We start from the raw sequence: 21,725 nt of genomic DNA on the forward strand, positions 1-21,725 counted from the left end.
TTTTAATGACAGCATAATGAGGGGGTTTGACTAACAGGCAACATTGACTTTTTTTTTAATGACGGGGACTGCAGCTTCCACGTTTTATGTCAACAAGGGTCCAAAAAGTCCAATGAGACTCGTAACTTCAATTTCATAGGATTTCAGAAATATTATAATATTTTATTTGGTGGAGAGCAGGATTTACCAACTCCTGTTTTCAACCACTTCAGGAGGCAGAGGACTGAGTGATGCAGAAAGGAATTTTCACAGAATTCTTGAAGGAAAGAAAGACTTCCTGCTGTCAGCAGATGAGATGGAGGAGCTCCAGACATTAGAGCAGGAAGGTGAAAGCTCAGAGGACATACCAATTTTTAAAGAGCCTGTGCAGGGATGTCCATTGTTTTTTTTAGACACAATATACGACATCCACCGTCCATTGCATCTAAGAAGCAATGTGTAAGCTATAGGGCGTACACACTGAAGAAAGAACAATATAACATCCTCGACTTCACCAAAAAGTAAAATTGTTAATTTTTTTACTTGCTGATCTCTCTGATAGACATTAAATCCCCTCTGTTAAGTCCCTGCTAGTAAATGATTTAATAATTGAAAGCTACAAGTCAGAAGTCCTGGACTCCCTGAAAATCCATACACTTGATAACCAAATTGCATGTTAAGTATAACAGTTAAAATAAACTATGAATCCACTTTTTTGCTTTTTTTTTTAAATTTTGTTGACATGTCTTTTACAATTATTAAGTGATATTTTAATCATCAATATACTTTAACAGAAGTCCACAAGTGTTGTGGGATATAACTTGCAGTATATAATTACTGTTCTCTAATGAAACCTATCTAATTGGGAAACGGAAGAGAAAAAACTTGGAAAAAGGAAGTGACATAAGTCATGTGCTAGTGGCAGTTCTCTGAGGTCAGTTCTCTTTGGCATAGTTTGTAATACTTGGTGTCCAGAAGACATATTAAATTCAGTTTCCTTCCTTTATTTATATAACTACACTTATTTATTTACTTTCAGCTCAACCTTTCTCTGAGAAAACACCAAGACTTACTGATCGCACTGATTTGTAACACTGCTATCTACACACCCTGTTACCATGCACATAAAACAAGTATTATACACTTGTGTAAATTATGATAAATAATGCTAGATTATATATCTATTCATCCATGTTAATTTGTGCTAGCTTGTTTTCAAACGTTGATATAAAACAAGTTTTATCTAAAACTGAGTATTCAGTATGATGGTAACTTCCTTTAAATTAACGGTCAAGATTATATTAAACTATATTTTTAAACTCTACTTTATAAGGTTCTGTAGTATGGCATCTCAAAAAAATGTCACTTTGATGGTTTATTATTTGAGTTTCTTAACGGACAGCAGAAAATGTTAAAACATAGGGTTAATTAAAAAACAAACAAACAACATTTGAAAGCCTAAATTGTCCCCGAATTGTAGAATGTAGAATCTTTCCACAGTCCACACGACGTTCCCAGCACAAAAATCATGTCGAGAGGCGGAGTCACGCATTCTGCATCAGCTGAAGGGAAGACTCAACTGTACCGACGCTCTCCTTCCGCCGTCTGTATGTGCAGAGAGCAGTCTGATATCGCTGGGAGGGTGAGTCTTTGTTTAATATATTTAAGAAAAACGTGTTTATTTTGCTAATTTGTGTCTTGTTAGAGAGCTACAGGAAAATGTCCACACTGGAGTGTCTTTTTTTGGTCGGTTTAAACCGGCTTTTACTGCGTAGACGTGGCTGTCGTAGCTGAGCTCGCTCTCCGTTCGCGAGCGCTCCTTTGTGTCCTCCATTGCTCTGGTGACAGATCAACGATTACTCAGCGAAGCTAAAGCCAACAACCCGGCCGACGGCTAGCTGCTACAGTAAACGGTCACGTAAAGTGACCCCACTCCCAAACTACAATCTGTTTGATCTGCGTGTCCGTTCGTTACTCTTTAAGTGGAGATAGCTGTGCGTCTTCAGCATCGCTGTGGCTTCCGTTAACAGAAAGCTAAAGCTAAACCGCAGCACAGCCTACGGAAATACTCTGCTAACACCACAGTTTCTCTTTGCCTGCGTTTAACGACACCTGACGCGGAAACCGAAGCCGACTCACAGGTCATAGTGTTTGACTTTTACGCATTTTTATGTCGAGAATGGAAAAACCCTTACGTTAGGTTGGCCGGTGTTAATATGAAAACAGCTGCGGGTGCAAAAGCAAAGCTGATGAAACTAGTTTGAAAGACCGTCTGTTGTTAATCACACGATTGAGGTAGCTGGAGGCGAAAGCTAAAGGATTTTGCCTTCATAATTTTATATTTAGGTTTTATACAGAGGCTGTAATCAGTTAAGATGACTCTGGGAGATGTCAGCAGCCAGTATTCATTATTTATATGACATCAGTTCAGAGCTAAAAGGCTTTAAAACAGTTTAGTTACTGTAGTACAGAGAGGGAATACAGTACAAAGAAGACAGTTTGGTAATTTGACCATGTCATCGTGGTTGTTTGAGTCATTTTACCATATTTTTTGGTAGCTTTTATACACATTTTTTTAAAGGGAAAAAATGATCGTGTTTGTTTCCCTTTGCCAGAAGGTGAGTGTTAGCACCTTGTTTTATATGCCGGGAAAAACCAGTGTCACATTTTCACTTTTCAAATGAAGAAGGTACTTTCAGTTGCTTCCATATTTCTCAAGGGAGTTGCCACAGCATGGCAGATCAGATGCCCTTCCTGATATAACCCTCCCAGTTATCCAGGGTTGGGATAACCGTGAGGCTTTGTAGTTGTTAATTATACAGAACCAAACACACAGTTTAGGAAGCAGTCGGCAGATTTACTGATGATAAAACCAGATCATCAGCATTTGTTCTTCATAGTAGTTCAGTGTCTCGATTGGCAAGTTCCTTAAGCTCGTCTTCTTTTCCCCTCACTTGTAGAAAATGAAATTCTGTGGGCTGTGGAAAGAGACCCTGGTTTTGGCCGAGGACTACCTGTCCTTTTGCTGCACGAGTCCACATCAAGCCCCTCCACCTCCCAGCGAATCAGCCGCTGCCATGAGGCGTCTAGGCTGGGACATCGAAAGACAGCACCAAGCTCGCTTCGACAACCTCGCTCAGACCTTCCTGGTGCAGTGTGGACCGGACCACTGCCTCAGCCTCAGAAAGGTGATGAAGGAGCTGGTTGGAGATGGACACTTGAACTGGGGGAGGGTTGTTTCTCTTTTCGCCTTTACTGGAGTGCTGGCCAGAAAGATCCTGGAGCAGAAGCCGGGGCTGGACCCTCGTCAACAGCAGGAACTGGGACAGGAGCCCATGAGCTGCAGAAGGCTGGCAGAGACCATAGCTGATTACCTGGGAGAAGAGAAGAAAGACTGGCTGTTGGATAATGATGGATGGGTAGGTGTTCCCTGAAACTGAGTCAACACAAAAACTGAAGATATGGGAGGCTTTGATTATGTCAAGAGCAAAACAGTGGATTCAAAGTGGTAGTTGTCTGGGGGATTTTTGTGTTTTGTTTTTCTTTGAATTACTGTCACTGGAAATCACCAGTCTGATAGATTGATCTGTTGTTTAGGTTTATGCCATAAGATACAACCAGGGACAAATCTCTTAGATTCTTTCTTGTTTATTACTTTGTTTGGCATCACAATGAGTGTTGAGACTACTGTGATTCTGGGAATTACAAAGTAATTGTAGACAACATGCTGGGGAATTTATGCTAAAACAACAAGATCTCAATAATGGTGGTAGGTAAAGTTTGTCTCGCCAAGAAATCTAAAAGATTTTAAAGTGGAGAAAAAGAGTAATTAAGGCAACTTAGAAGGATTAGACTTGGAGGAAAATTTAAAAAAAAAAAGAAAAATATAAAACATGTTCCAGTAGCAGAAGGTTAGGGTGATCACAGATGATGACTTAGCAGGGTTAAACCTGCTGGGAGGCTGCTTATTTACTGGAAAAACGTGAACTATAATGCCCTCTGGCTGAGTCCCAAAAGCCTCAACTGAACATCAGATGCTGGCTTTTATGAATGGGCTTACCCAACACACACCCACACACACACACCCCTCCTTTCTTTGGCTGGCAGCTGGTTTCAACAGACACAGCCAGATGGACTTTTTGTAGTAACAGTCAAAGCTTGTGTGTGTGTGTTGAGTTTGGCTTTAGCTGTATTGAAAGTTAGCGTGGTATGACTAGAAAAACAAGCAGCTGTCGGGCAGCGAGAACACCTGGAGCTGAGAGCAGGTGCACTCGCTGGTCAGAATGTATGTCTTCAGTCTGAAAACACGATGGAGAGATGGAAAAATTCAAATTCCAACATACTACTTCTGTTGTTGTACATTTATTTGAGTTTTATACACAAAGATGTACTGATATCAGCCCAAACAATTAAGATGACTTCTACTGATGGCAGTAGCCAATATTTATCATTGTTTATGCCTAAATTTGTTCATAATTAACATAATAGGAATTTAGGGTCGACATTGATACTTAGGCAAAAACAAATCAGCCAATAGATTAAAAATACATTTATTTTATACATTTTTTTTATGTCCTCTTTGCTCCTGGGGAAACAAACAAACAAAAATGAATCGATTTTGAAGACTTTGGCCTTGGCCAACATTTAGCCAGAACAAAATTGATGCAGCTGGTAAATTTTGTGTCACAAACATCACAAAGCCTCCTGATTCAAGTTGTTCTAGTTTTCACACCTAGTTTTAGTTTTAATGTACCATAACAATCATCATAAAACATTAACAAATGAAATGATGTCGATGGTATTAAAGTTGGATGTCTGACCAGTAAACCAGTGACACGGACGTGCTTTTAAACCCGCATTATGAACATGGAGTTCATTTTGTAAATTTGGGTAATTAAATCCAGGTGTGCTCAATGGTGTGTGGTTTGGCAGACAGATCTGCACCCTGTTTGTTGTGTCTGCTTTAAAAACATAATGATGAAAACACTCAGCTCGAGGCTTCAGTTTAGGTTTGTTTATATAGCGACAAATCACAACAGCAGTTCCTTTGTACTGTCTGGTAAAGACCCAGCAGTATTGCTCATAACAAGACTTAACAAACCAATTGTTTACAGCGTGGTGGCTACCTCCATCTTTTATATACAGTCTTTGTGTGTGTGTGTGTGTGAGGGGGGGGGGGGTACAGAGGTGTAGCTGCTTTCTCTAAAACAGTGCATTGGGGGGGGGATAACTGGAAGCAGCACTCGTAATAATACTGAACATGTTGTTTCTGTTTGTCTTCTTGTAGGAAGGCTTCTGTAAGTTCTCCCGCAGTGCCAGAGAAGTGAGCCAGGACTCATCCATGAAGAAAGCGCTGTTTGCTGCCGCCGGTGTCGGCCTTGCTGGGCTTACCTTCCTCTTGGTGCGCTAGCTGGCATTCTCCACACTTGATGCATCCACATATTTTAAAATTCGGCACGATTTCGTAAACGTTGGACAACGTCCGGCGACCACTCTGCAAAAAAGGGCCCTCTGTAGTGAAAGAACGTTATTTCACGATGTTACGGTAATGTTTGCACAGTCTCGGAGCCCCTTAAAACTGACATTCGTCGCTTGCCCCTAAAGATTGTAAAACCAATTTGAATGCCTTTGGAAATGTTGCAGTGAGTGAGATCAGTTTACATATCCTGGCTGATTTTTTTTTTTCTTTTTTCTTTTCTTTTTCTTGCAGTGAAGGTAAAAAGCTTCAGATTTTGATTTCATGATCCTCTGCCCCTCTTTTTTTTATGGTATAGAGGCATTCCAGAGTAAAATGTAAAATTTAATATATTGTATTTATATGAAACCAGTACACTGCAGTCTGCCGTTTGTCCTGAATTCATATGAACTGTATAATTTTTGCAAGATCAGCAACGCTGTTCTGTACTCCCATGCAACGGTGCTAGATAAAACATTTCTTTGTCAACTTACCAAAAAGCAGGGACCATTCTGAATACAAATAGATTACTCCTGGGAAAAAAATAAAATTCCTCCAAATTATATTTTTACATTGTTTCTAATTTATTTTGCTTTTTTAAATAAAAGTGTTTATTAAATGTTGTCATGTTTTATTTTTTTCCTCCCCTGAATGTCTGTGCCGGAGGTCAGGAGCGTGACAGGGAAATGTAAATGACAGTCCCTCCTTTCATGTGCAGACACATTTTCATAAATAAGATATATCCTGCCGTCTCTCCTGTGCTCCTCCACTGGTGGACGCTCAAACTCAAATCCTGTTGTGCTGCACTAAAAAATGTTTTAGTGCAGCACTGAATAAAGAGAAATTAAAAAAACAACAACATTTTAGTAAAGTGACTACTCTCTGTATTGTTAGGAGAAAGAAGTAATAGTAATGACCAGAGGGACAGAAGTTGAATCCAGACAGTATAAATAGTTGATTTCACGATCACGTGTAGATGTATAGGTGTACACCAAGGCCTTCTTTTTACTTCATATATGTCATCAATTAAAATGTATAAGTATCCTAATTCAAAGTTAAGCTATACAAAACGAGAGGCTGCTTAGTTGCCATGTTGTGTTCAAAGTAGATGTTCTGGGTGTGACTGTTGCCACTTAGCAGTGAGAGGCTGCTGCAAAGTGATGCTCTTATCACTCTAAATAAGGAAGGAAATTGTAGGTTTGCATATTATCAACTTAGATCCTTTATTAATGTTTTGCAGGAAATTACATTGCCAGCTTTCATTGCTTCATCTGTTTACACAACATAATAAGCACATCCACTGTCTTCAAAGCCAGGTTCACAAACACCTGAAGGAATCACTGAACACATGGAGATGATCTGCAATGAGGCTCAAATGTAATTTGACAAAAATAATTCAAATGACATTCATAAGTTAGGTAGATAAGACATCTGGAGATCTTTTCAGGTGTGATATTTGCATCAGGAAGCTATAGCTGTGAAAACCACATGTAATGAAAGAAGCTTTCAGTGCAAAACAAATCATGCAGAGACATCGCAGCAAGTTTAAAGGGTTATCTTATTTTTCAGTTTCACAATAAAGTTTTTTGGACAACACTTATAAGAATTAGCATTACAAAGTGCTTTACAAAAACACCAAAGTGGCAAATAAATAGTTAAATGAAGATTCAGACCTGCAAAAAGGATCAATTATAATATACAAAGCAATTTAAATTTAAAGCATAGCAAGTGTGACATCAAGAATAAACAGTGTCACTAAATGATCAAGAACAAATTTTAAATAGCCGAAAAATCTAAAACGCTCAGCAGCAAAACATTAAACCTGTAGCAAATGTTTCAGTAAGGGAAAATTAATTAATTAATTATTTAAATCAAAATAAATGTAAAATAAGTAAAACTATTAAATGTCATTAAATAAAATATTAAAGTAGGACAATAAAAATATACAAATCAATGGGGCAGCTGTGCCTTGAAGGTAAAGCAGGTCATCCTCAGCATCTGCACAAGTGCACAAGATACTAAATGTGGGTGATTGCAGTTTAAAATCGGAAAAGTGCTTTTAGTGCACATGTAGATTACAGAAGTGCGTACAAAAAAGAGACGCATGCATTTTAGCAACTGCCTTGTGATCAAAACCACCCCAAGCCACCAAGTGATTAGTTGAGATTCAGTGCACTCACTGGCCAACCAAGTTAGTCATGGTGTCAAAGACACTGCCATCTTATTTCTGCTCTAGTGTGTCTGGGCCATTACCAAATTAGAAGAAGACGGAAAAAAACCCTAACAGAAAAAAACTGAGTCGACTTTAGTGAGGCGGGACCATTGAGCAGATTCCTGCCTCAGGATCTCAGGATGCACGCTGGTTGGTAAAGGAACAACAGCGTCTCAGTGCTAATAGTAGTTCATGAACTCTGCTTTCTGTGGTAATTTGTGTCAAAACTATATTTCCTGCTACAGCAAGAGAAGCGCCAGGTGAAAAAGGGCAATAATTCCTCATGTACAATGTATAAATTGTGCATGTAGAGAGAACGCTCCCGGTAAGGAAAAAAGACCAGAAAATACCTTTTTTTTTAAATCTCCACAAACAGACTGAACGATGCCATCTCACAGTAAAATGCGACTGTGATTAAGACAGCAGAAGATAACAAAACTCTGTTTTAGGAATCAAAAACTCAAAGCTTTGTGATGTTGACACAGAAAGCGGGAAAAAGTTATGCCAAAACAATTGGTACGACCAAAGATTGACAAATAAAATCTTAAAATTGAATTTTTATTGCAATACCTCTGAAATGGTAGCAGCAGAAACTGCAAGCCTTGTTTACATATTTCTTAAAACTTAGGTTTGTATAGAAAAGCATGGCCAGGTTTCTGATTCAACAGGAACAGACAATCAACCCCAGTTTGTCATGAAACATGTCTCGTTGCTAAAATGCAGAAGGAGGAGGTAGGAGAATTTGCCCCCCACCAACTCTGTTTATACCAGTAAGGCCCTCTCAAGATTTTAGCAAAACATGCTTTCTGGGTATGATTGCGTTCGTGGGAAACATAAGAAGTTAGAGAAAATGTCAGAGGTCAATTTCTTTTTCTAAACTGTGCGAGGCTTTCTCAGTGTCTAATCTGAAGATCGAAGGCTTTCAAGGGAGCAGAACACGGCCCCTGAAATGGTTTCGTGGGAACTGGGAGTTGGACCAAATGTGACCACTTCATCATGTGACAAAAAAAGCATTATTGCCATGAGAAACAGCAACTTCAACACAGATACAGAATTCACCAAATCCATTTCCCAGGAAGGGAAATCAGGTCAAAGGCTTGTGGTGGGCTGAGGCCATAGCTATACATGAGCTTTTCTTAGTAAATGAGTGAAAATAGAAAGATGTAAACCACATACACTCCAGATTTCTGGTAAAATCTGGCTGTGTTTGTGAGTACATCCTGCTGTTAACCTAGATACATAACAGCGAGGCAATCATGGAAAGTGTATCAAACCCAAAAATATTAAACTGTGGGTGTGTTACGCTCTCAGGAGATGGAGACCTCCAGTGAATTAGCTGTATACTGACTAAACAGGGCTAGCGCGGCGTGACAGTTTGACCAGACTGAAACCGAAACTTGGCCTGCACATGAATTGATGTGTTTTTTTTAAATGGCAAATCACTGTACGTTAATTCAAAATAAAATAAACCAAATCTAGAAAAAGTCCCTCAGAATCTGTCGCTTTTTTTCTGTACAATACCTTTAGTGTATTTATTGAAGCCATGCAAAATTTTACCTTCATACCAAGAAATAATTTTCATAATTTTTTTGTAACGTCATAAGAACAGAAGATATCCACATGACATTTTTAAGTATGAAAAAAAAAGCTCTGTTAAAACTGCATCCAAATCAGTTTTACGCCATCAACTCTGATGTTGTTCAGAATTATTCTTTAACTGAGAGCATGATTGCATTCAAGAGCAACGTTTCACCAGTTTAATCTCTGTGACGCAGTGGAACAGAAACAAGCAGGAACTGCAAACGCCACACAGAAAGACCCCGTGGATTTGAAACAAGGACCTGCTTGCTGTGAGGTAACAGTGCTAACCACCGCGGTGCCCAGTCACGAAAGGTCTCAGTGGATAATTTGAGTGTCGGCCAGCAGATGAGGATACTGCACTGAACACAAGACGACTGTGACACTTTGAGTGGGTGTGTGTGTGTGGGGGGGGAGCAGTGACTTTTTTTGTGTGTGTGAAAAATGATCCTGCAGGCAAAATAGTCCATTTCTTTCTTGCAGTTGTGCTAGGAAAAAAAATCTGCAATTATTCATCTCAGTTTAGAATAACCAGGTCACCAAACACGTATCTGTTTGGACTGTGGGAGAAACCCGTCAGGAAAGCTTGCAGACTCCTTGTAGGAACACAGAAGAAGCCCAACCAATCAGCAGGCTGAAGCTTGAAGATGCCTGAAGCTCCCCAAAACTTTGCTTTACTCAACAAGCTTCAGCGTTAAAGAGGTTCCTCCACATTATCGCAGCCATTTAACAGTCAGTAAACATTTACCAGCTAAAGCAGCTTACAGGAGCAATCACAAACAACAGGATCAAAGACGTGGAGAGTTTAGGCTTAACAGAGTGGAACTGGCCAGCAGCAGAGAATGACAGCGTTTATAGAAATCACAGAAAACAGATAAAGACCAACTTGTCTGTTATAAATAAGATGCGGATGTCTCTGCTGAGAGACACACAATTACAGCGTTAACATTAGTGCATTAATGGGGCACCGAAACTCTGCTCTCAGTGTAGTATGTGCATGTTTCTCCGTTACAGCCATGACATACATGCAGTCGCACTGTTTGTGAAACAGAAAACCCTGACCCTCTGATGTGGTTTTGTGCTTCCTGTTGATAGTTTTTTTAGTCTTCCAGTGAACCCGAGCATTCAAGCAGCTGCTTACAAATCCTCAGTTATTATCATGATCTGTTTATTTTATGGATTATAAGCTACAAAGATTACACAGATGGCGACCTCTATAAGTGCTCTGAAAGTAGACCAAACAGGGCCATGGCTTTGCATTGTTTCAGCTGTCTGATGTCCTTTAAAAGATGGTGTCTGGTTATTCTTTCTGTGCATTAAATTTGTTTTTTTATAGATAAAATATAAATGATGGGCACGTACTGTGTTACTGCACACAAAACAATCAACACATACTATAAGAAAATAGCTGAAATAAGGTAAAATTGGAGGAAATAATGATATATTTTAGTTTAAAATGTTGTATTTTTCAGGAATTCATTAATGCCTTTTATTCAGTTGTAGTTTATTGTATGTCAGCCTCTCCCAGTTCCACCAAACACCAAATACTCCATCAAGGAAAATAGTTTCCAGCTAATGCGCCTTTTTTTGTTCCTGGTTTTAGAAATGCCTCAACAGGACATAGCTGTTGAATTTCTGAACTGTAGAAACAATAGCAAACAATAGCAAGTTGGAGTGGTTCAGTGACAATAGGAAACACCACATCAATCTGGTGCGTCATTGTGATGCATGTTTAATTAAAGAAAAACTTGTTACACAGCAGAGAGGCGAAGCTTTAGATTTAATCCTTTCACACAGTGGAAAACAAAGACTCCATTTAAACAAATGACAACAGTGAGACTTTACTTTGATAATGCTTCATTTCAGGGTTGAAGGTGTATGATACAATAAGATTTTTAAAAAGTCATAAAATATTTGAATATATATTTGTTTGTTGTATCATATATAAACAAATATATCATATAACACAGCTTGTGTATATTTAGACTAATATCATTTATCAGATATGACAATCAGTTGAGAAAGTTTTTCCTTTCATTACAGTGACTGATAATATTATCCTGCGGATGACATCAGCCCGGGTGTGAAAATCGCTTCAATCGAGCAAATCAGAGATTCAACAGTGATTTCTTTGTTTTTATTTCATTTTTGAAAAAAAGAGCTGCAAACATGAACAAAAAAGCTAACGTGTTTGAAACATATATTAAATATGTGTCACTAATTCAAAATCTGTCTAAACCTTTAAAAAGATCAGATGACAGTGCACTCACCACACAGGTCTATCAAAATAACAGTCCCATGCGATTTTTTATGTGTGGCAAAGCATAAAACATATACACCACATATTAAAATAAAAAATACCTCCTAGAAAAAAAAGTTCACAAAGTATCTGATGTTGTCTTAGCTTCTTTAAAAATGTTACAATGCAAGGCTCACTAAATAAAAGAAAGATAAAAAAGAAAAACTATTAGACTCTTGTAACTTCTTTTGCTTATCAGCTAATGTTACAGTGTTTCTCAAACAGAGGGGCAGGGCACTAGAGTGGCCAGTTGAGAGGGGGAGGGGATAAACAGACAGTTTGTGGTAGCAGTGTTAGCTATACAAGGGTAACAGTAACAGAAGGATAAACATTTGTGTATATAAATGACATACCAAGGCAGATAATGCTATATAAATGATGAATTTGCTATATTAATGCTTAATAGTGTGACATTATTATAAAGTGTTGCTGAAGTTGCTAATGCTACAAATGCTAATCTGAAGCTTATTTTAAGTCAAATTCAGCGTAGATATGAACGTTAAACTTTTGTGGGATTTGTGGCACAGTAGAAAGAGGCTTGAGACCCACTGGATTAAAAGATGGATGTCACTCTCATGTCTGCACCATCAATATGAAGCTGCAGCCAGCCGCTAGTTAGTTTATCAGCGTAACATAGAGAGGACAGGAAATCACAAAAACATACCATAATCAACATCTTATATTTCATTTGTGTCGAAAGAGTCCATTTGTAACCCATCATTCAGGTTTGTTTGTTTTTTTTCACACAATACACTGTGAGGCACAAAAGTGATGATCAGATCTTTGTGCACGTTTCAAAGATGTGATAAAATGTGTTTGGTTTTTTCAGCTACACTTCAAAACTATTTAAAACTCCCTGCACTTCCTGTTTGCTTGACACATTTACTACATAGCGCTTCAGGAATATATGCAGAGCACCACAGACGACAGGAAGTGTGCAGAGACCACAGCAGCAGATCTGAATTAAAACAGTCTGCGAGTATTCGACAGTGTTCAAAAAACCATTTTGTCACAGCTGACGTGCAGCTCGTAGTTAAAACATGATACTCGTTTATTCCATAAACCGACGGTTTCTATTAAACAAGCATAATAATCAAGGGGCTAACAAGGACTGCTGTTCACCTGTGTGAGCTATCCTAAGGCAGATACATGAGAGTGACATCAGTCTCCTCATTCACAATTATTCTATTCAAGGCACAGAAACAATGTTTTTTGTTATCTAAAAAGGGAAAATCCAAATGATGAATGTAAACTAAACTTAGATATGTTTCATAATAACCTGCGCTACACAGACCTGATGAGAGCACATCTTCAGGCCAGGGTCAACTGAAAAGCTTCTCCAGTGGCATCGTGCACACACCACATGCAGTTTTTAGTGTGTGCATTCATAAACAGGAGTGCAGATCAGCAGTCAGGTCCTCTGATGGGCTCCCATCAGCATCTCATCTGCGTGTGCATTCACAGCAAACAAGTTGTCTGATCTGTGACACTTTTAATTAAGAAAATGTGTTAATGTCCCTTTCTTTGATGCTTATGTTAATTTGTTTGGATAGAGAATAGGGAAACACACAAACAAATAAGAACATCGGTCAAATACAGTCAGTGCAAATACAGCTGGCATTTCATCCTCCATCCATCCTCCTATTGGGTAGAGCATCTCTGTTTCCAGTTCTTTTTCGTTCCTTTCGTTTTTGGGACCATCGCTCTCACCTTCTCTGTCAGCTGGTTGAACACAAAGATATTTAACATTGATGTGTGGTGAGCTGTCAACGTGCCCCATCAAGTTAGTAATTCAACACATCCTGTTCTAGAAAGCAGGTTTAGTGAGAACTCTGAGTTTGTTAACCCTGATTATGAGAAAAAACCTCTTGGTTTTCAGTTCCAGAAATAACCCATGGGTCAGTTACCACAGTAACAGAGTCTGTGACGCTCGTCTGCTCACTTCAACAAAGCCTGAGTTTCTCTCTAAGCCCTCCCTTCCTGCAGATGACTGACACAGCTTCACTTCCTCAATCATACAGTCGACATCAAAGTTCACACAGCTGGGGGTTCATTTGTGACCCCAGTCGAGTATCTACAAATGCAGCGCTACAGTTGATTTGTCAGCCTACTTTGCCTGCAACATTTTACAGAAGTTGTAAAAAAAAGAAAAAGAAAAAAGTTTATTTAGTTTAAATTTTGTTTCATTGTGAGCAAGTTTTTTAACTAAAGAGTCGGGACGGTTGTGTGTTATTGCAGCTAAAACATAATATACGAGTTGGTTAAATAAAATAAAAACAAAAAAACAATATCATAGAAGAAAACACACTGAAGAGGGAGTTCAGTTAACTGACATCTGATGACCTCCCTGTACCCATGATGACGAGCTCTGACATCTCCGGAAATCTTAATGAAAGTGTGGTTTGATAATCATTCAAATAGTTCCAAGTTTTTTCAAGGGCAGCTGCAAAGGCATACACCCTACTTACTAACTTTTAATGCAACTCTATAAGCAGAAATATGACAGAAACTCCTCAGTTCAGGACAAAAACTTGAAGGGTTACGCCCTGTAGGCTTTTAAGGGGTGAAGAGTTCAACAGAAACTACAAAAGGGTGAAGAATTCAAAAAGTCGAAACATAAATATGATAAAATAAAAAGCTATTAGTTTGTTGTTAATCAAATTATTATAAAGTATTATAAGTTTGCAGGCAGCAACAAAGGGCCTCTATTACTGCAATACATAACTCAGAACAATTTTAAAATCTACATTTTTAAAATAAGAAAAAACTACGAGGATTACAGAGATGAATGTACATTTGTGTGGGTTTTAAAATCTCTTTTAATAGAAATAAGTCAAAACCATTTCAGAATCTCTCTCATATAGAAACAAAGTAACAAGTGTGATAAATGTGAACAGAACGAGGGATAAAATTAATATTGAGCAGAATGATAGTCGCTAAAAATATTTATATTTAAAGTGCATTGAGTGCGCAAGTAGAGTAGGACAGTGCTATTTACTGTTGACCAAATTAGCTTCTTCCGTTGAGGCTTAACACCTCCACAAACTGTAAACCCAGTTATCCAGTTATGTATTTGCTATTTGTTACATTTCTTTTTTTTAACCAGTCTGTTATCAGCATGAGAACAGAGCAATCATTGTGGACTTGTTTTCATCTTAGAATATAATCGACATCTTTCTGTGGACTGTGAGGCAGCTGTCAAGTGTTATTAGGTTACTCTGCACTCAAACATTTCTAGAGATGGACCGATCCGATATTACGTATCGGTCCGATACTTACCTAAATTACTGGATCGGATATCGGAAAAAAATAAAAAATGTAATCCGATCCATTAAATATCACGAAAGCACCTCACAAAACTTGCAACACGCCGTAACTCACCTCAGAACGTTAGCACGTCGGAGCAGTATGCATCACGTGATAGAGCGGCTGTGGCATGCGGGACCTGTCGGTGGTCTGGATAGCATTTGGAGCTTCGCTAGCAACCCGGCATTTCATCTCCGACAAAGTTATCCCCGAGAGAAGTAAAGCAAGTGTGTAAGTCCATCTCTAAATGTTTGTAAAGCATTCCTGCGTTAAGCTTAACAAACGACTGCCTCTTCTTGCTGCTACTTCAATCATGAAACTGCTTAATGATCAGCTGATCGGCTTTTCTGTCTCGAGTCCGTGTCTCTTGTTTGCTTTTGGCCCACTTTGCACCAGAAAGAGGAAACCAGCGGCTGAACAACAGCAGCACATTTAAGCTTGATCAGCTGTTGTTAGAATGTATTTAATATTACTTTCTACTCCAGGATCTTTTTCTATGTAGCTGACGCTGGTAACTGTGCAGGGGCGGATCTAGCAAAGTTTAGCCAGGGGGGCCGATAGGGCATTAACAGGGAAAAGGGGGCACAAAGATATACTTTTCTTTTTTATTCTCATTTAAAATGTCTAGCTTTTAATAAATAATTATCTGACACCCAAAGTTTTAATTTGATGTAAAATGAATAGAAGTCAATTACTGTATATAGTGACTATTAAGTCTAATATATATATACCCTAGTAAGCTATAGTACTTTTTCCTTTGGGAAGGTACCATCTGTGCAGTCTGCAATTTTGTTGAAGAAAGATGTTGAATCTATTTAATATTTCTTGAAAAATAATTGATTTCTGTGCATTTTTTTTCACACTGCATCAAATTAAGGTTGATTACGTCGATTAAGCATCATGAGGTGGAGCGTGAGGGGTGGTTCCCTATTTTTTATTTTTTTATTTTTGTTGTTGCTGGGAGTTGGAACCCTATTAGTTAGGTTGCTTAATATTTATGCTAAGTACTCTTTAAAATACCAGAATAGGGAGGATGGTGTAGGTTGAAGTTTATTAGATTGATCAGTATTGCTGAACTATGAAATATTTTTTTTTGCATACAGGTATAACAGAATAGCTTTAGTGTAGTTGTTGTTTTAAACTTGAGTATGAACTTATACAAAATGCAGCAAGATATTTAAAAAACAGTTTTGTTGATTAAAAAACACTATATCGGATTCATATCGGTATCGGCAGATATCCAAATTTATGATATCGGTATCGGTATCGGACATAAAAAAGTGGTATCGTGCCATCTCTAAACATTTCATCGCTTTAGCAATCACTTAATCTTTGTTAGGGGTTAGGTTAATGTCTCTGCTTAATGTAGACTTTTTCCCTTAATCAGAACAAACATAGACATGTAGAACAAAGCTCTGCTGCCTAAGTGAAAACACATCTTCTAGTTTCTGAAAATGTGCCTCATTATAACACGTGGCTAAAGCCTTCTGCACACATACATGGCTGTTTTGGTAAATGGAGCCTTTTCTACAAGTAGCTTTGGTTCACATCTAAACAGTGTTTTAGATTAGTGAGCTTTTAAAAACCTTCAGAAACCATCTTTGTCTTTTTTATGAGGCCAAACGATGCTGTGCTGTTGTTTCTAGACGTCTGATTGGCCAACACTTCTATACAATTAAGATTATATTGCTGCACTAATCAGTTTATAAAGGGATAAAATGTTCCACCGTCTACAACAGTCCCAAGTTTCTCATGTGGCCCCATGAGAAAATGAATTGCCCACCTCTGATCTAAACAACACTTATCATTTATTGCATTTTAATGCGGACAGATATGTTTTTCAAAAAGAAAGCGCAAAATCAAAATTTTAAAAATAACTCGTGTGCAAGTTGCCTAAGACAAACACTAACCCAATTAATAACTAATGGTTTTGAAGCAATTCTGATCTGCTGTGTCCTCATCTCAGGGTTATTCAATCCAGATTTCAGTGCCAAACTCAGAGTTTGTTTGATAAACCTGCTTTCGTAAACAGAGCCCAGGTACTTCCTTGTTAGAATGACATGCCAAAAGTTGGCTTGAAAACACGTGCCACTAAAAAAAAAAAGGAAGCTAATTTATGTTCATGAAAATCATGTGTTTGTCCAGCTTGAAAAGAAAACTGTACTTAGCTGGCTTTGTTTTTGAACAGCACAGTGTTCAAATGAACATAAATTCAGTTGAAAAAAGGGACACTACAGTCTGAATAAGATGTAGATCTACATTTCACTAACCTCTTCATTATCAGGAAACTCTCCCGTCTCCAGCTTGGAGTAGATTAGCTCACCGTTCACTGACACCTCAAAACTGTCTGCGATGGGGTGAGAAATTCACAAAAATGAAACTGTGTTCATATCATTTCACACACATACTGTCAGCATGACTGCTGGCTAAACTGTTTGTTTTTGTGTGGGGGGGAGGATGCCACGTTGAAATACTGATTTATTCCATCTACCACCAAAATACAGATCTGTGACATGTTTCATGGGTAGGTAGAAATAAGTAAATAATAATAAAAGAAAACTGTATATGTACACTTTTTCCCCCGCACGAAACTTAAAAAGCGACAGTGAAATATGTCTGTAATTGAAATGGCATGAGTGGATTTCCACAGACAATGTATGACATAAAGACCAGAGCAGCTTACTGTCTTCTCCTGTGAGTCCTGTTAGTTTCACACCAGGAACCTGCCGGAGGAGACCAGCTAGATCCCGGTAGCGAAAAGCATAACTTCATCCTTTACTGTGCCACAAACCAACAACAAGGGAACATCAACATCAACATTTACCACACCTTTAAGCTCTAGTTTGAAATACAGAAAAAAATAAGCAACATAAATGATAAATGAAATGATGCATTTAAAAACAAAAAATCATCTCAAAGTAAAGCTACATCTTAAAAGCATAATGAATAAGTAGAAAGAAAAGCAAGCGTGCTGATACCGTGTGCACAGAATACATTAGACTTACCAGTATTCAACAGTGACTGTGGCCATGGTTTGCAGCTGCTGAGATGTAAACTCAGTGCTCAGCTTCAAGAAGTGAAACGCCTAGTCACGATCACAGTCGACTATATTAGAAGCAAACCACACCCAGTGGGAGGGTGGATGAGACTTTTTTCTTTCTTTCTTTCATACAGTTTTCAAGTGACTCTCTGTCCTGTAATGACTGCAGCCACACCTGATGTCCGACTTGTGGGGATAAAGGTTCAGCTAAGAATGTAAAAAATGCAAATCTTCCAGTTATCTGCAGTCAAAGTTCTCCTTTCAAGTATCAAATTATGGCACAGGTGAGTGTGACCAGAGGCAGCTACACAGAGGTTTCTCTGTGTGCGGACTTGATAACAAGCAGCCGCTTCTCACCTCAGGAATCTGTGAAAACAGCACAGCTACTGTTTCCTTTTGCAGAATGACAATCAAGTATTTCTATGCCTTTCATCTGCAGGCAGGGCTGCTGGTAGCTTGAGCGCACCGGCAATATTTCAAGAGTAATTTAACCCGTGTTGGTTAGATGTGCATGCTTGGAATATAACTAAATGTCAGGTGGCAGACTTTATCATGGGAACTAATCATTTTCACTTTATCTAGAAAAGGTTACAAAACTGAATTTGGCTTGTTGTATTTCTTAGAGTAGAAATATACTTATGTCAGTAGCTCCAAACACTTACACATTCCCAGTTATTAGTTCAGGACAACTAATTCAATATTCCACTCCTTTTAGTTATGTTTTATAGACACTTTCAGCGGTTTGTCCATTTTTTGGCAACAAACTCCTTTATTCACACTATCAGTTAAAATTTCAACAGGTGGGAACCGCACTCCTGTCAGCTCAGAACAAGAAGCGGTGCATTCACATCAAAACTGGACAACACAAGATTGAGAAAACAATATTACTTGGCCCCGTGAGTCTCCATTTCTGCTGCAACATTTAGCGGGTAGATTGTGGTTTACACTACATGAAAGAATACACCCACCTTGTATCACTAGTTCAGGCTGTTGCTGGCATAATGACGCGGGGAGATGTTGTACTTGACACACTTTAAACCTCTTAGCACCAACAGAGCATCACTTAAACACCACAGCCTACCAGAGTATTGTTGATGCCATGTCCATCATAACCACAGTGTATCCATCTTCTGATGGCTGCAGAATAACACACGGCACCACAAATCGTCTCAAACTGGTTCCATGAGCATGACGATGAGTTTAGTTTACTCAAATAGTCTCCAGCCGTAACATCTAAGTCTAATAACTTTAGCATCTTTGGGTTTATGTTTTCAGCACCTTATTGACTGTCTCATAAAGAATTAAGGCAGTTCTGAAAGCGAGCCCAACCCTGTACTAGCAAAATGTACCCAATAAATTGGCCATTAATTACATAATAATTTAATCAGCTTCCACTTCAAGAATTTTAGCTGCTGGCTATAATATTGGCTAATAATTATCCAACGTTTTACTAATTAGCTACATTAACTCTGAAGTCAATACCGTGAGTTAATAATTTATAGCTTATTGCTAATTTTAGACAGCTGTAATAACCGTTAATGTACAATGTTTGCTAACGATTCAGTGTCTCCGATACTATTATATACGAGTTTGAACAGTTTCCATAAGCTAACCTAGCAGTGGCTAATAATTTCCAGCTTTTAATTAACATTTTACTACTCAGCCTTAGCTAACCACTACAGTTGGCTAACCTAAATCTTGTTAATAATTTTCAACTGTTAAGTTATAATTTTAACTAGCGGTTTCACTTTTATTTTTTCGTCTTATTGATGACGATCAATTAATATAATTTGTAAATTAAATTTTGCTTTCTGGTTAAGCTGTTACCTTTCTTTTTAGGTTTGATCATAAAATGTTAAGGTTCGTTAAGGTCATTTCTCCATGCACCTGACTGGCCGTCACTAACGGCGATGCATTTAAAGTGCGTTTTAACAAACCATCTGTCTAAACCCTGAATATATTTAGATTTGTTTTTTCAGAATAAGCACAAAATCCCCATGTTCATAATTATTTTGGTTGAAAAATAATAATATCATAACTTAGAATTAAAAAAAAAAAGAGCAAAATATTGATGTGTACTTACTGTAAGAGCTGCAGGCAGAAACATAAGAGTTAGAATCTGAATAGAGACCACAAATGTTAACACAATGATTATTTTAAGACTTGGGCGATGTTGCTAAAACTTTAACATTTTATTTGTTTAAAATGATATCCAGTACAAAATGTATACAGTAATACCCTTATGTTTGTCACTTCCCCTGAATAAAATATTTTTATCTGTTTAGCTCATGCCAGGTAACAGTATCTATAAGATACACTAGACTGTAATTTGCTCATACAATAGTTGATGACAAAGATATAGCAATAGTACCTTTGTAACAATAAAAACTATTATCGATATTTTGCTGGACACACTTTCAATACAATAAAATTACATACATTGTTCTGTAAAAGTTGCATTGCAATCTGCCCATACTTTACATGATCTTTAATCGTGTATATGTTTTCAATAACTAAGAGACAAAACGTTTGATACAAGTCTGTAAAAATGATCTGGTGGCAATCCGCCGTGTAGCAGTGACTCGGTTTCAGCAAGCGATCTCTTCTGAAGCTGCTGTAACAGATATACAATGCACTTAGATTTGTTCTTTTTTTTTCTTCTTTTTTTGGTAAAACAAGGCAACTTTTCAGACTTCTTAATAAATAAATCCTTTGCAATGACACTGTACCTGTTGATATATCCAGTTTACATATATATATATATATATTCATAAAATTGTACAAAATATTTTAAAACCTTCTCCACACCCTTCCCATGTATATACTAAAAAAAAACAAAAACAAAGAGTAAGATGGTTGATTTATGTTCACACAGCATTTTGGTGGGTGGGACAGAAAAACATGACACAGTCTGCATGCACCAGTTTCGATTGAAACATAGCTATTCCAGTTCATTGCACCTTCCTGCTCCTTGGCTATGACTATAATGAATCAGGTTAGTGTCTCCTCGCACGCATCACAGCATCAGCCTCATTGATTGGCGGGACTCTTTAACGCCACCCCCGGCGCTCGGAGGTTCTTCTTGTGGGAATGTCACCTTATCTGGTGTGTAGTCGTTCCTCTTCAGATCTGATGAACATGAAAAATGGGAACAAAGTTAAAGTGTGGTCAATAAATCAGAATTCACGCAGGCAAAAAGCTTCACAGATAAGTGGCAACCTAATAACGAAACATGTATGCAATAATGTAGAATAATTTTTTTTTAAAGTAGAAATTTAATTGGCTTATAAGCAGAATAAGAGTACATTAAATACATAACAATTAAAAATCTACGGATGCGTAAATGAAAATAAAGTCGAAATAAAATGAGAATGTAAATAAATATTAATAATATTAATATTATCATCATCAGGTGTGAGGGTTTTTAAAAAAAACAAAAACAACCATGAGTCAGTGGCCAGTAAGCAACCCTGTTTGTCACCAATTTTATTCTGTTGACGTTATAACGCGACCAATGAAAGGATGTGTACGCACAAATTGACGTGTGTGGTTTCACAGTAGTATCTTCCGTGGGTGGAGAGGTGATGTAAGGGTTGAAGGTTTGCATGTGCATTTGATTATGACTGGAACTTGTATGCCTGATATGCGTTTGCTTTTTGTTTATAACCCATTTAGTGTTACATATTCCAGCCCAGAGACTAGGAATGGAAATATGCAAGAAGCTAAATGTGGAACAAAGCATCTTTTTCTAATGTGAGAACAGCTGTTTTGTGAAATACTGCAAGGTTTAGATACAACTTCTGTGGTAGCTCCTGTGATATTACTGATGACTGTGTGGCAGCAGGGGGTCGGTGTA

The 21,725-nt window shown here is 38.0% G+C and overlaps 2 protein-coding genes and 1 long non-coding RNA gene across 12 annotated transcripts in view; 1 reads left to right on the forward strand and 2 right to left on the reverse strand.

The window, feature by feature from the left end:
• The first annotated feature begins 1,492 nt into the window (after positions 1-1,492).
• On the forward strand, positions 1,493-6,057 carry bcl2l10 (BCL2 like 10). Of its 2 annotated transcripts, none has more exons than XM_085451156.1 (3): positions 1,493-1,621; positions 2,940-3,398; positions 5,267-6,057. In XM_085451156.1, the coding sequence occupies exons 1-3, from the start codon at positions 1,508-1,510 to the stop codon at positions 5,387-5,389; spliced, it is 696 nt and encodes a 231-aa protein (XP_085307282.1). In that variant the 5' UTR covers positions 1,493-1,507; the 3' UTR covers positions 5,390-6,057. The 2 variants fall into 2 exon arrangements, with proteins under 2 accessions (XP_085307282.1, XP_085307290.1); XM_085451164.1 differs by lacking the exon at positions 1,493-1,621 and adding an exon at positions 1,798-2,120.
• Positions 6,058-10,930: 4,873 nt separating this feature from the next.
• On the reverse strand, positions 10,931-19,794 carry LOC146718389 (uncharacterized). 6 transcript variants are annotated; one of them, XR_014918874.1, is made up of 6 exons: positions 19,697-19,794; positions 18,951-19,006; positions 17,835-18,076; positions 17,513-17,607; positions 17,100-17,176; positions 10,931-13,245 (listed from the first exon to the last, which is right to left on the reverse strand). It is a non-coding gene; the product is annotated as an uncharacterized LOC146718389 (long non-coding RNA). The 6 variants fall into 6 exon arrangements; XR_014918876.1 differs by lacking the exon at positions 18,951-19,006 and having other exon boundaries at positions 19,697-19,792; XR_014918879.1 differs by lacking the exon at positions 18,951-19,006 and having other exon boundaries at positions 17,835-17,934; positions 19,697-19,786.
• A 243-nt stretch (positions 19,795-20,037) lies between these two features.
• Positions 20,038-21,725, reverse strand: part of trpm7 (transient receptor potential cation channel, subfamily M, member 7) — an 83,549-nt gene continuing 81,861 nt past the window's right edge. For all 4 annotated transcript variants that reach the window (XM_085451180.1, XM_085451174.1, XM_085451188.1 and 1 more), the window contains one exon: positions 20,038-20,998. In XM_085451180.1, the coding sequence (XP_085307306.1) occupies positions 20,886-20,998 (113 nt within the window). In that variant the 3' untranslated portion in view covers positions 20,038-20,885. The remainder of the gene's footprint in view (positions 20,999-21,725) is intronic.

Source organism: Copadichromis virginalis, linkage group LG1 (assembly GCF_057382275.1).
Source record: "Copadichromis virginalis isolate Kocher_CV1m ecotype Utaka linkage group LG1, C_Virginalis_male_GT1.1, whole genome shotgun sequence".
NCBI classification, from domain to species: Eukaryota; Metazoa; Chordata; class Actinopteri; order Cichliformes; family Cichlidae; genus Copadichromis; species Copadichromis virginalis.

Coding starts and splice junctions, on each gene's coding strand:
- bcl2l10 (XM_085451156.1), top strand. CDS start 1,508: ATGTCGAGAGGCGGAGTCACGCATTCTGCATCAGCTGAAGGGAAGACT. Junction 1,622..2,939: donor AGTCTGATATCGCTGGGAGG/GTGAGTCTTTGT, acceptor CCTCACTTGTAG/AAAATGAAATTCTGTGGGCT. Junction 3,399..5,266: donor TGTTGGATAATGATGGATGG/GTAGGTGTTCCC, acceptor GTCTTCTTGTAG/GAAGGCTTCTGTAAGTTCTC.